This window comes from Struthio camelus, chromosome Z, assembly GCF_040807025.1.
Source record: "Struthio camelus isolate bStrCam1 chromosome Z, bStrCam1.hap1, whole genome shotgun sequence".
Classification (NCBI taxonomy): Eukaryota; Metazoa; Chordata; class Aves; order Struthioniformes; family Struthionidae; genus Struthio; species Struthio camelus.
This window is the reverse complement of record NC_090982.1, coordinates 40,516,152-40,529,433: the sequence shown is the minus strand read 5'-3', so window position 1 is coordinate 40,529,433 and position 13,282 is coordinate 40,516,152. Positions and strand designations below refer to the sequence as shown.

The window sequence follows — 13,282 nt, the reverse complement described above, 5'->3', positions numbered from 1 at the left end:
TGCAGGGATGCAGTAAGCAGCTTACTCTAATTTTTTACTTAATTTTTGGTTTTAAGCAACCAAGTGGATCTGCTTCATATAAACTCAACTGTTGGGTAGGCCAAGGGTGTGAAGGTGACTAGTTGAACTTTGGTGCAAGAGATTTCAGATCTCTGTCACCCAGCACTGGCATACAACTAGTACTGTTCTAGTATCTTTGCTGTGGTAGAGTGCTGTCACTGATGCACTGTTTCATCTCTTCCTATTGACATGGCTAGTGAGGCCCTGGAAAACTTCTGTAACTTGTGGTTGTGTTCAGCTGAGTCAAGTATACAGAGCTGATTTTGGCATGAGTTATTATATGCCTATTGCTGTGATGTGATTACATCATATGAAGACAATGTACCATTTAACAGTTTGTTAGATGAGAAAATTAACAGAAATCAAAGGTTTTCAGATTGTCAAAGGGCGCATCTAACAGATAATGTATGAAGGTACCGAGCTTTTGGGGTTCCAGAAATAATCTTGGTTGAAAAATCTGTCTTCGGAATCCTGTTGCTATTATCTTCTCATTACCTAGCTAATCAACTGAACATCTGAACTGATATTGACACTGCAAAATACTAATAGGTTGTCCTGTCTTATAGTTTGTCACTAAAGATTGGTATATAGCTTATTGTTTGCCAGTTAGAATTGCACCCGGAAGTTACTGAAGTAGTTGCCGCTTGGAGCAAAACTCTGAAACGCATCCTGCATGTACAGCAAGCCTTTTGCCGATGAAGTAGCGCTCTGAGATGCGAAGACTTGCAATAGCAGCCAAGATTGGAGTAATTGGACTGAGAAAGCAGAACAGCCATTTCCACATAACTTCCGATCTCTGCAATAGAGATGACTAGTTTCCCTCTTGGTTGTTCATTTGAAGAACAGAACGAAGATTAGGCAAAGCAAATTGACAAACTTGTGTGCATGCTTTAAGTGCTGCGTTTCATTTGTTAAAGTGATAAAGTAATACCCCACATCTAGTGGATGATGAGCACTGCTCCCATACTGAGGAGAGGACTCCTCAGGACTCTTGACGACGTTGGGAAAGCTTCACAGCATGTTGCGTTTGGTTTTTCAGAAATACCATAAAAATCTTATCTGGCAAGGGGCCACTTTTTCATTAGCTGGCTTTTCCTTCCAGAAACAGAAAAGTAACCTACTTATCCAGATATTCAAAAGATATTTTGAGGCAGTGGGTTTGCTGCTGTTTCCCAAAGCTGAGGGAAACATGTTTATGTTTTTTAGACAGTCATGTCAAAGGAATCTGCTCTCAAAAAAACTGCTCTCCCTTGAGCCCAGAGCTGTGGGATGAGTGGGGAGGGATATGCCTTTTTAGTTGAGTTCACTGAAGTTTATGCCTTAGAACAGGGAACTTAAGTACTACAAGTCTTCCAGGTATCCTCAAGCACGCATCTAGTTGTCTCCAGTGAAAATGCTAGTAATCTCCCTTGGAAAAAGCGCTAGTGTCTAGCAGCAAAGTTCTTGAGAAAAATCTCTTTGGCTGCTTGCCATGTCAAATTTAACTAGTACTTACTTGCTGCTGAGTGTCAGAACAATGGAGGAAAAGTTGAGCAATGTAATATATGAAATGGTTTCACTGCAACTCTTAGCTCCTTTAGGAAGAAAATTAAGGATCTGTTGGCCGTATCTAATGGGGAATGGAGAAAAAATATTGTATTTACAGTATCAGTATACTCAGGCTTTCAGTTGAGAGTCTCAGTCCACATCACACTCTAGGGCAGTTTCCGTGCAGTTGTGACTGTAATGGAGCAGTTCTTGTACTTTGCAATTTTTGCAAAGCTTTAGTTTTTCTCAAACCTCAGCTGAAAAGCACTGTTGATAGTGTTCTGTCATTGCATCTTAACTGGCAATATCTGATACTTTCTCATGTTCCCATGATCTCTTGAGATACTCAGTTTCTATGAAGCATTCTTGTAAACAGTGAACACTGTGAATACATAATATTAAAATCAGTTATGATAAACTTGCAGCAATTTTTAGTGGGTGAGTACTGTGGGAATTTCCCTCTTCAACCCACGTTGGTTCAGTCAATAGTTTTTTAGACTTCCAAGTGTTTCTGCTCAGATCTAAAAAGGAAGGAGTTGCACTGATTTAATTTCGGGGTGGATGAGTTCTGTAGAACTAATAGAGGTTGAACGCTTAGTCTAGTCAGCAAAAAAATAGTTCATACTATTCCTATAATTCCAAAGCAAGCCAGCCAAAATTAACTGTAACAAAAAAAACCTGTACTCTGCGCCGCTGCCCAAGAGTATTTAAACAAGCTCATCTCGTTTCTGTCTTAAATTGGTTATTAGAGCAGGAAGATGTCATTGAGGCATTGAAAGCATTGAGTGTATTACTGTATTTTAATACTGTGCAACATAATTATGACGGGTCCCACCTTGAGCAGTTTATGATGTAAACAAACTAGGTTAGAAACCAGGGCCAGCAAGCTGTGGCTGTAATGTTATGGTATGTGGTGCATGGGGCTGCATTATTTTTAGTCAAAAGTTCCTGGTTTTGTGATAGCCTTGCAGGTTTAAGACTTAAGTGAATGTTTAAACTGCTTATTGGTCCTATCTCATGACTCTGTGCAGGACTTGGGTGTTGGGGGAAGGTGACAGAATGCATAAGTATGATTTGAACACTCAGCAGAGAGGCAAAGGATTGAAGGGGCGTGGAGACTGAACTATCCTCTGACCCTTTAGAGGTGACTTTACAAGAGTGTTCAAGCCCCATTAGATAATGAAGGGAAGTTGCGTGCTGCCTGCATTGTACCCGTTCTTTAGATAAAGGACACTTTCCAATGCTGTCAGGCGCATTAAATCTGTTTTGTTATCTAATATTTTAATTTTTAAAATCATAGGTATCTACAGCGAACAGTAAAACACCCAACCTTGTTACAGGATCCAGATTTAAGGCAGTTCTTGGAAAGTTCTGAGGTATTTAAGTTCTTTTAAGTTCTCCTATTTATTTTCAGATATGGTAACCTACAAAGTAATATACTCTCTTTGTACTGAGACCTGATCTCTTAAATTCAAATGAAATCAAATCGGATTGTGCCCTTCATGGGACAGAATGGCAGAAGGCTACTTAGGTAGCGAGCTGCAAAGTCTTTTGCCTCAGCCTCTGTTAAACGTTAGATTGGTAGCGACCAAAACTTATTTACTGTTCAGTGACTTCTACCAAGTGAGTTAGTTGGTCTGTCCAGTTCTGAGTGGCCCAGTTCCGAGTGAAGCTTGTCATACACACAGTGAAAATCCATAACTGATGCTACTAATGGTTAAGTAAGGTCAGGAAGTGAGAGAGCTTTTTCCAAGCCAGGTTGCCTGCAGTGGTCAAGCTTCAGGTTTATTGGTGGGATAATAGGAACAGGCTTGCAGTGCTGCTGGCCGTGCTAGAGGTTTTGTGGATAGAGGACTTCAGTCACCAGTGCTATCAATCTGGCACCTTTCACAAACATTAAATACATTGCAAAAGAGATCATCTGTTATGCCTCTATAAAAACATCAGTCATCTTATAAATGTGCATAGTGGATTCGCTGTAATACTGAACTGTCTTTTGGCCAATGTCAATATCTTAGCTTTACTAAAAAGTCACAGAGGCCTTGCCGCTGACAAAAGCATCATTGATAGATAACTTAAAGTGGATTTGTCAATGTTGCTGACACATGAAACGTCAACTGCGAGGGGTAAATGATCTGATGTCGGGCCCATCTCGTACGGCATATTTGGACTAACTGTAACAAAGAATGATATCAGTTAAATTTAAAGTTTGTTAACTTACCTCCGAGGATATCTAAGTGCCTTGCAGATAGACAGTTCTCACAATATTCTGGAGGTAGGTTTTGAAATCTGGCCTATATTTAAAAGTAAGGACATCAGTTCTTTGTGATCCTTAGACAGTGTAAAACTTGCATTATTTTTACAGAATTTCTGTACCTTAACTTACTGGAAATGTAAGTTTTTTTGTTTCTGTAGCGCCAGTTGGTTCTCTGTAACGTGTAGGTGGCTAGTTAGGACCTTAGGCTAGTTCGTAATAACTTTTGACAAGGAGGTTGTTTGTTCCATTTAAATGTAAAGGTGCAGAAGAAAAGTAAATAGTCTGTATTTTTAAGTTTTCCTCTGAGAACGTAGAAGTAGTAAATCTGAGAAATTAGATTCTGCTATATTGAAACACATAGGAGTAAAGAAAACACTATATCCTTTTCTTTCCCCCTGGTGCCCAGTTAAACCTCCAGCCTTTTAACCAGTCTGTTTGCCCTTATTTGTCATTCAATTCCAGCTGCCGAGAGCGGTTAACACCCAGGCTCTGAGTGGAGCAGGAATATTGAGGATGGTGAACAAGGCTGCCGACGCTGTCAACAAAATGACAATCAAGATGAATGAATCGGATGCAGTAAGAGCTGATTTTTCGACTTGAATAATGAGACGAATTAATGAGGCTCAACAATTGCATTTTAAAGCTATAGAACTAGAAAATGGGATATTAATTTGCTTATTGGCCTGGATTCTCAGCTGTGTTAGTTGACCACCCTGGCAGTACATGGATAATTTGCTGCTTTAAAACAAGAAATGCTGTTGGTAATCTAATTTGTAATGCTTGACTCTTTCATCTTTTGTCAGTGGTTTGAAGAAAAACAGCAGCAATTTGAGAATCTGGATCAGCAGCTTAGGAAACTTCATGCCAGTGTCGAAGCATTAGTCTGCCACAGAAAAGGTACGTTTATTTTTCTGACTGTGTGGACTTAAGTGCTTAGAGCTTTAAAAACATTAATGAAGCAGGAACTTAATAATGTTAGAGCTCTAAAGTAACAAACAGTCAGAGTTGTACAGCAGACTTTACTGCAGAAATCTTCTAACTGTACCTTTTGGTTTAGAGTACTCTAGCGTTTCTGGGTTTTTTGTTTGTTTGTTTTTTAATATATCCCAAATAGCTGTCATTTTTTCTGCTGAACTTGTAAGTTACTGTATTGATTAGTGTAGAACTTTTTTTTTCTTGCAGAGTTTTAATATTATAACTAACAAGTGAAACAACAGTAGACATCTGTAAACGTATCTGTAGATCTCACGGCGAGCGGCATTTCCTTTTGAACAAAAAGCAGCTGCACAAATCCACTCAAACATCTTATGGCTGAGTTTTGTACTGTTAACTGAGTTTAAGCCCTTCATCAGAGATTTGCTGATCTTAAACTGGTCCACATAGCGATGTTTCATCAAAGATACAGTTGAGATAAACTGTTCTGGAAAGATAACTAGTCTTAAAATGTCAGCTTTAGATTTCCTTATTTCAGAGAGAGGGAATGCCCGTAAACTTAATATTTTAATCACCTGTGCAGCTGTTTTGTCAAAGACTGTTTTTCATCACATGCTTTAAAAATAATCGGACTTTAATTTGGTAGTATATGGAACACTATAAATGTGCCTTCTGACACTACTGCTTAATGTTGAAGTATGGGGTCACCTTTCAACTCTGCACTTTGAAAAATGCATGAATGTGTCTTAAGCTGCTTTCTCAGATCTCTACCAGGATTTATTCTCTGTAGTAAAAAAAAAAATCTTTGGACAGATGTCCTCAAGGTTAGAGTATTTCAAGAAGGAACATGGAAAATGAACGTGTATTTGGTTACTGTGGATTTGATGCCTGCGGTTAAATTTGAAGAAATTTATTTTTTTTAGAGTTGTATCTAAATTGTGAGGGTTTTATGTATCTGAAGCTTTTTTCTTCTATAAAAATTTCTGATGTGCTAGTAATTCTACAAAGCTAGCACAGTCACAAACAAACTTGTATTTTCAATCTTAGAGGAAGTTTGATTAATACGATATTTTGTTCAAAGGTTCTTCATAGGTGATAACTTTATACAGGAGGACTTAAGTGGGATTTGATGAGACAATTGTCCAAGTATTTGTTAATGAGTAAGCTCAAAACTTTGGCTTCATGAATGCCAGTCATGCTGGTGGTTTTTTATTGTTACTGTTATTTTTTTTTTTAAACATGCCTTGCAGTACACCTTGCATGCATGACTGGCGTACGCTACAGGACGCGCAGTCTCATTTAAGATACTTTAGTCAGTAGAATAGTACAACGGAAGCAAATTCTGCTCTGCTGTTGATGTTCTCACTGAATACTACTTACTGCGTTGCACTTTCAGCTACGCTACAGATCAGGAAAGAGTGTTTTGAACTTGCTGTGTAGGTGACTTGGCTTTTGTTTTGTGGGTCTGGGTTTTTCTGAGCCGGGCAGTTGGCTCATACTGAAGTGGCAGTTTCTTCCGTGTCTTTTGCCAGACAGAGTAGGCATCACATAACGGATTCAGCAAATCATTTGCTGATATTGGGTACACCATGTTCTCCTAAACGTGCTTTCATTGTAATGCCTTTGTGTCATGGCCATGTGTGTTACCATCATGAGGTTTGGGAAATACAGTTATTTTTCAATTGGTGAAGTCAAGATGGCTGTAGGGCAGAGGTGTCTGCTCAAGAACCAGTTTTAAGTTGATCTATACTGAAGTGTAACAAAAGATACTAACTACGTTATACTGAATATTACTTCTGTATTTCAGAGCTTTCGGCCAACACAGCTGCCTTTGCTAAAAGTGCTGCCATGTTAGGTAACTCTGAGGACCACACTGCTCTGTCTAGAGCTCTGTCTCAGCTTGCAGAGGTTGAGGAGAAGATAGATCAGTTGCATCAAGAACAAGCTTTTGCTGATTTCTATGTGTTCTCAGAACTGCTTGGTGACTACATTCGTCTCATTGCTGCAGTCAAAGTGAGTGCTGCTAGGCAAAATGTTAATTTTTCTGTTTGAGGTCACGCTTTCCCCTTAATTTATAGATTCGGAGTAAATGCATGTTCATGTGCATTTGCACGCTTTATTGTGCAGTCAGGACTTGATGAGCTCTTGTCTGAATGCCAACTGAGTAAAATGAATGAATCCATAATCCACACAGTAAATGGCTGTGATCAAAAATGGGCATGGATAAATCGGATCCAGACAAAATGTAAATGGTGAATGTCTTCTAAATAGAGCAATGCTAGCTGTGCGCAGTATTTAGGGACACCACGCTAATTAGCATGCTGTACTTTTTTCATTCAGGTAACTGATTTTTTTTTTCCCATAAAGTATTTTCGAAACCATAATTTGGCTGTATCAGGTAGCCAAGTAGTTTCAGTAAGTAAGCAACAAATATCATTTGAGGATCTACATCTCATTAAAGTGTTAAGTTTTGGTATAAATCATGCTGTACAGCATGATTTGGTTTTGACATGGGGAGCGATGCCTTAAGAATTTTATCTGGAAATATCTTTGAACTTGCCAGGTGTTTGCAATGTTTTTTTTTTTTTTTAATGTATGTGTACTTTTAGTTCTGCTACGTTAGTCCATTGCTAACAAAAATGTATTGCTGGATATGTATATAGTCAATGAAAAGGTTTGATAGCATCTGCATTTAGAGGAGCATTTGTGTAATGCAGCGCTTTGTAGCAATTGCTTTGGTAGTGTTGTGATGGGACAAGGAACACAACGAACACAAAAGGGTATGGGGCCCTAAGGTGTCCACTCTGAAGAGGCTTATTGAATGCCCTTTATTTGTAGGCAGTATTCAGCTTTGCAAGCATGCTGCCAAATTAAATGCAAGACCACCTGTGGTAGACACAGTGAAGTTTCTTTCAGTACACTTGCTCCAGTTTTATGCAGAAATGTATTTCCTTAACAGGAACGTAGATGGCTTTAACAATTCCAATTGCTTAATAACTTTGTCCATCTTTACAGGGTGTGTTTGATCATCGAATGAAATGCTGGCAGAAATGGCAAGACGCTCAGGTCACCTTACAAAAAAAACGTGAAGCTGAAGCAAAGCTCCAGCTTGCCAACAAACCTGATAAATTGCAGCAAGCTAAAGATGAGATAAAAGAGGTAACGTTATCAAACGTTTCTGTTATTCTGGAGGCCAGACTTTTTGCATTGGTTCATTCATTCCACATTAATGCACCACTTTATACAGTTTTCTTTACAAATAACTTATTCGTTTGCTGTTTTCCATATTTACTGAAATTGTTAAAAGGAATTTATTTAAAATATTAAATGTGCACAGTTGTTATCCATTCTGAGATCTGTAAGGCAGTTGAATTCTGTCTCTACAGAGTCTGGGAGATGGGAGGAAGGGGAATACGGGCAAGTTTTAAAATGCTCTTAACTGTTACAGGTAACTTGGGTAGACAGAGGCATCTCTTTGCTTCTGAAACTAAAGTCTATCTAAAAAGATAATGGAGAACTGTTCCTGCATTTTGCTTGATGATGCTGCATTTCTGCCTATATATGTATATGTGTATACACACACACATAGGGTATAGGGTATAATTTCAGTAAAAATAAATCTAAGATGTTGAAGTGTCATAATTTATACACTTTTTCTGTCATGCTTCACTAAGGAAATTGAAGAGGTAGGACAACTTAATTATTTAACTAGAATGTGTGCATTAATGTTATGCATCAGTAATCTCCCATTAAATAATGGGAGAACATCATTGCGGATTTCAAGCTGTATTATGCAATTATTTCATTTGGCTGCCTCATTTGTCGCTAACCACAAGCTGCTTTGTTCTTTCTGCACTTTGATGTATTTTGTGTACAGTGCTGAAGTTACTCATTAACTTGTCTGTCTTAAAAAAACAGAAACAAATGAAAAAAACAAAAAAGCGAAAAATCCCACTGTGTTGCCTGGTAAAACTCTGCATCGCTTTTGTGTGACCACATTCTTGTTGGTTGACTCTCTTGATGTCACCCGTCCATCCACCATGCAACAAGTGAACTGAAACTCCCTGATGAAAATACTTCCTGAATGTTTGGAGCTGTAGGAAATACTCAGTGACTGTTTCTCATCCCTAGTATAAAAAAATTAATGATGTTCCTGGAGGATTTGTTTTTCTTACTTGCTCAAGTGATTAGAGAAGGTTGTTAGTAAACCCACAATTTGAACATGATGACAAGTTATTGCCGCTATTGAAATAGAATTCAGCAACTGGGAATATATGATAGTAGTCCTTCTGGCAGAGAAATTGCAAAGTAGAAGCCAATGCAGCTTGAGCTTCATCCATGACTCATACCTTTTAGCTGCAAAAAGGAAAGAGAGTAGCCCTAGAAACACCCTACTGAGCAAGGGGAAGATTTCTCTTTTTCAGAAACTGTAAGTTTGCTGACTGTTACGCAATGTTAATTCTTATAAACCCGTACTTGGACATAATGAAACTGGAGCGTGGGTCCGTAGGCCTACAGAGGCTTTCGGCGCCCCTAGCTGCTGTGGTAGGAAGATACTTCAAAGCAGTCTCAATCTCCCTTTTCCTGGGCTGAGCTTTATATTGTCCCATTTATTAGCTAACTCTCTAAGCTGTGTACATATGAGTGTTTTTCTGAAGCACCTCCTGTTACGGCTTATTGCACAGCTTCGTAAATATACATCTGAAGAGACAATAAGGGAACTTTGAATGAATATAAACTAAAAATATAAATATCTAGGTACTTATTTGGATGTTCATTGCACACTGCATCAGTAAGATTACATGGCACCGCAAAACGCTCTTTCAGTAAACAGCACCGCTGGACTGCTGACAGGAATATACTGTACCAGCGTACGTTGCTTCCTGGTGCCTTTTCCTCAGGAAGATAACTGTTACCACAAGTATGAACTCTTGTGATTCCGTATGTGAGATTGAGAGATGCCGTTTCATTTTAGAAGGCCTGTTAGCGCACCTGTGCCTCGAGAGTCGGGAATCCCGCAGAAGGGAGAGATTTTCCTTTTTATACTACACCTACACAGGTGGCTTTAATTTAACAATATTAGAAAAAGCAGGTGCAAAAAAAGAAGCCTAGTAATGACAAGGTAACATAGCCGGTGATGCCGCCTTCGTGGTGTAGCTGGATCCCTTTTCCCATAAACTGAAAGTTTATGAAGGTGACCTAGTGTTACGTAGTATCAATTATGTTAATACCGCGCTCCCAGTATGGCAAAACCCCATGAGCAGCTTCACTTGCTCTGAATTTTCCTTCTGTGCTGCTCTTAGCTGCAATAACTTTTCTACTCCCACTGTCTCTTAAAACAGTCCCCAGTGAGCAGGAGAGCACGTGCTTTGGCTTGACCAAGCAATGTGCAGTCTGACCGCATAACCAGGAAACACACCCTCCTTAGCTTGTCATCTGCCATCTGCAGCAGAAATATGACAAAAATAAGCATATATTTGACCCTAAGCCAAGGTGAAGATTTAATCGCCTTTTCTGTCAATGGGAAAATACAGGGAACTGATTTTCTGAGGCTCTCGCATTTGACTGGACAGGCAGTCGCAGAAGGCTTACAGGGTTAGGCTCCTCTTACAGTAGTGTTTAAGTAACTTAAACCTTGAGAAATTTTTTTTTCGTTGCTAAAGAATCTTTGAAATATTTTTTACTATGTATTCCTTAACAAACCTCAGATATTTTTCTGTATGCTATGTAGGCATCATCGCCTTTGGCAGTATCATTGCTTTAACTGATCTGAAGACAGATCCTTCTCTGCAGGATCTTGCTTTGAAATTGTTATATTAAGACTTTCTTTCAAGTATATCTGAAACCAAACAGCTGCTTTTCAGCTCTTGAATGACTATAGTCGTTTCCCCCCCCCCCCAAAAAAAAAGAAAAAAAAGGAAAAAAAAGGTACTGATAGGTTGAATGGAGAACGCAAAGCCTTATCTCTGCATGTCTTTCCTTTGCCAGTGGGAGACAAAAGTTCAACAAGGGGAAAAAGATTTTGAACAGATCTCCAAAACCATTCGCAAGGAAGTGGGAAGATTTGAGGCATGTATAATTGTTGTTCAACTAAATGACAATTTTACTTTAATATCAACATTCCAAGCAAAATTGCTTAAGAGTAATCTGCTGCAATTAATTTACTTTATTTGTTAACAGAGGGAACGAGTGAAAGACTTTAAAACTGTTATTATCAAGTACTTAGAGTCATTAGTGCAAACACAACAGCAGGTAAGAGAAACTTTAAATGTTTGTACAAGCTAATACACTGCTATGTTCCATATTAGGTTAATTAAAAAAGACAGGCTTTAGGTATAGCAGTTCCTAAAAACACGGAGGACTGATTCTAGTCTGTGCTATATTGCTGAACATAGTGATTGCTGTCACCTAGCTATTACTGTTCTTACTTGCATAGCTCTAACTCAGGAGTGCAAAGGAGAAGCTTCCTTGGGGAGGTGTAAGGGAGTAGTGTCTTGTCTGTTCTCTCTCTGAAACTGAGTTAACATTTTCACTTGTAGGTGGGAGTAATGTGTACTGAATATGTGCTTAAACTTACTGAAGAGACTTGAATACTTAAAAGTTTTTTTATCAAAAAAAACCATGCTGAATATTTTACAGCAGTAAAATAACTTTCAGTTTAAGGTAAGAATAGCAAACTGAGCTGGCAAACGAATTCTGTATAAATATATCCTGTGGCCTAGTGCTCAGTGCGTAAGGGTAATTCTGTTATCGTGAGCAGATTTGTGTCTTTATTACTTTTTTTTTTTTTCTTGCATCATATAACATGTTAATGGATAGTATGAAGCATCTATGTTTTTACTTTCTCCTGTGGAGACAAGTCCAGCGCAGGAGGAGGAAGGTGTATGTGTTTTCTTTTTCCAACATTCAGTACTTAACAGGGAGGTGTTTTCCTTCTCTCCAAGCTAATAAAATATTGGGAGGCATTCCTACCTGAAGCCAAAGCCATCGCCTAAAAGAAGAATATTCCAAATAACAAGGCACTCTGGATGTTTGTCCTGGATAAAAAAACTAAATTCCACAGTGAAATCACTTTAAAATCATCCAAATAAACCACTATATATTTTATGAATTAACATGTGGCTCTTTTGTATACTACCGCATTTTATTAACAAGCTGCATGTCCTGACCCTCTTTAAAGTGGACTGTGGCATGATGTTCTGCAATACATTGCTGAATTGAACACTATTGTGTCTTAATACTTGCACTAAAACGTGCACTGCAAGGCCAGAAAGCAGATATTTTTGTTCTTTACAATACAATGTTCTGTAGTATGTTTACCTGATCTTTATGAAACAAATTTAATTGCATTGATTAATGTTCACTTACACATTCCTGTACAAAATCATGTTTTTGTGATTACAATAATAAAGGGATGTACCTTGTGAAACATTAAACTCCCCTGGTTTGTTTTCTGTAGATGTTTACTGTATTCTTAGAAGTAGCATTTTTAACAAATGGAGGTTATAACCAAGGCAGAAACACACCATCTGGTAAAGAACATCAAAGACGGTGCTAAAGATTCACGAATAAGTATTTGTGGTGAACTGTTCTGCTTTTTAAATCTGGTTCTCTTTGTTACAGGCGTTCTTTTAACCTGAAGTTATCACTGCCTTGGTAAACTGTAATGCCTTAATATGGTTAGGGTCAAAAGACTGAAGCTTGGCCAACAGACATGCGTGAACTGAAATCTTTTCTGAATATCTTACAAAGCTTCTGAAGGGCTAAGATCACCTGCTGGCCAAATACAGATGTCATATTGGACTGATAAATTTCGTCAGTTTTAATTTTGTCTTGAATGGTCTTGAGATACAAAAAGGGGGGGGGGGAAATCTTTCATCAATTCTGGCACCTGAGCAAGGAAAAGTCTGTCTTTCAATTGAGAGTGCAAGCTAGTTGTAAGGGCTGGTGTTCTATTATCTGGACTTTCTTGATTAGAAAACCACTGGTTACTATTATTATTGCTAACGCTGGCTAATATCTTCTGTTATGTATCAGTACAGCTAAAAATATTTTTCTGAAATATGCAAGATGAACATAGGACAAGCTACTTTGTCCTGTGTTTTTACTGAATTCATACTGAATTCATGAGTGGCATGTATAAACCTAACAGTATTAGCAACTTCTGGACGAATGCTAATTATATAACACACCAGAGGAGCTGTTGCTTTCAGCTAATTGTAAGACTGCATGATAAGCCCAAGAATTTGTATGACTTATGGTCGAGAATAAAGAAACACTCGATAGCACTTCTGAACAAAATGGAAACTTAAATTCAGCTGAAAGATCATGCACTCTGTTTTACACAAGGAGACTAGTTTCAGCTTTCGAGATTAGTGTCTTCCCTTTTGCACAGAGTTCTGTTGACTCAGCATTTCTCGGAATTTTCAAGGAAACTAGTACAGAAGCTAAGCAGTTTCAAAAAGCCTTTATCAAGTCTTTATCAGGCTTTTTTTTAAAACAGTT

At 38.3% G+C, this 13,282-nt stretch overlaps 1 protein-coding gene across 3 annotated transcripts in view; it reads left to right on the top strand.

Annotated features, from left to right (window-relative positions):
• LOC138064680 (sorting nexin-2) overlaps nucleotides 1-12,235 on the top strand; it is a 34,241-nt gene extending 22,006 nt beyond the window's left edge. For all 3 annotated transcript variants that reach the window (XM_068928384.1, XM_068928385.1, XM_068928387.1), the window contains 8 exons: nucleotides 2,888-2,963; nucleotides 4,307-4,420; nucleotides 4,648-4,741; nucleotides 6,585-6,790; nucleotides 7,793-7,936; nucleotides 10,766-10,846; nucleotides 10,958-11,029; nucleotides 11,722-12,235. In XM_068928384.1, coding sequence (XP_068784485.1) covers nucleotides 2,888-2,963; nucleotides 4,307-4,420; nucleotides 4,648-4,741; nucleotides 6,585-6,790; nucleotides 7,793-7,936; nucleotides 10,766-10,846; nucleotides 10,958-11,029; nucleotides 11,722-11,772 — 838 coding nt within the window. In that variant the 3' untranslated portion in view covers nucleotides 11,773-12,235. The remainder of the gene's footprint in view (nucleotides 1-2,887; nucleotides 2,964-4,306; nucleotides 4,421-4,647; nucleotides 4,742-6,584; nucleotides 6,791-7,792; nucleotides 7,937-10,765; nucleotides 10,847-10,957; nucleotides 11,030-11,721) is intronic.
• The last annotated feature ends 1,047 nt before the right edge of the window (nucleotides 12,236-13,282 follow it).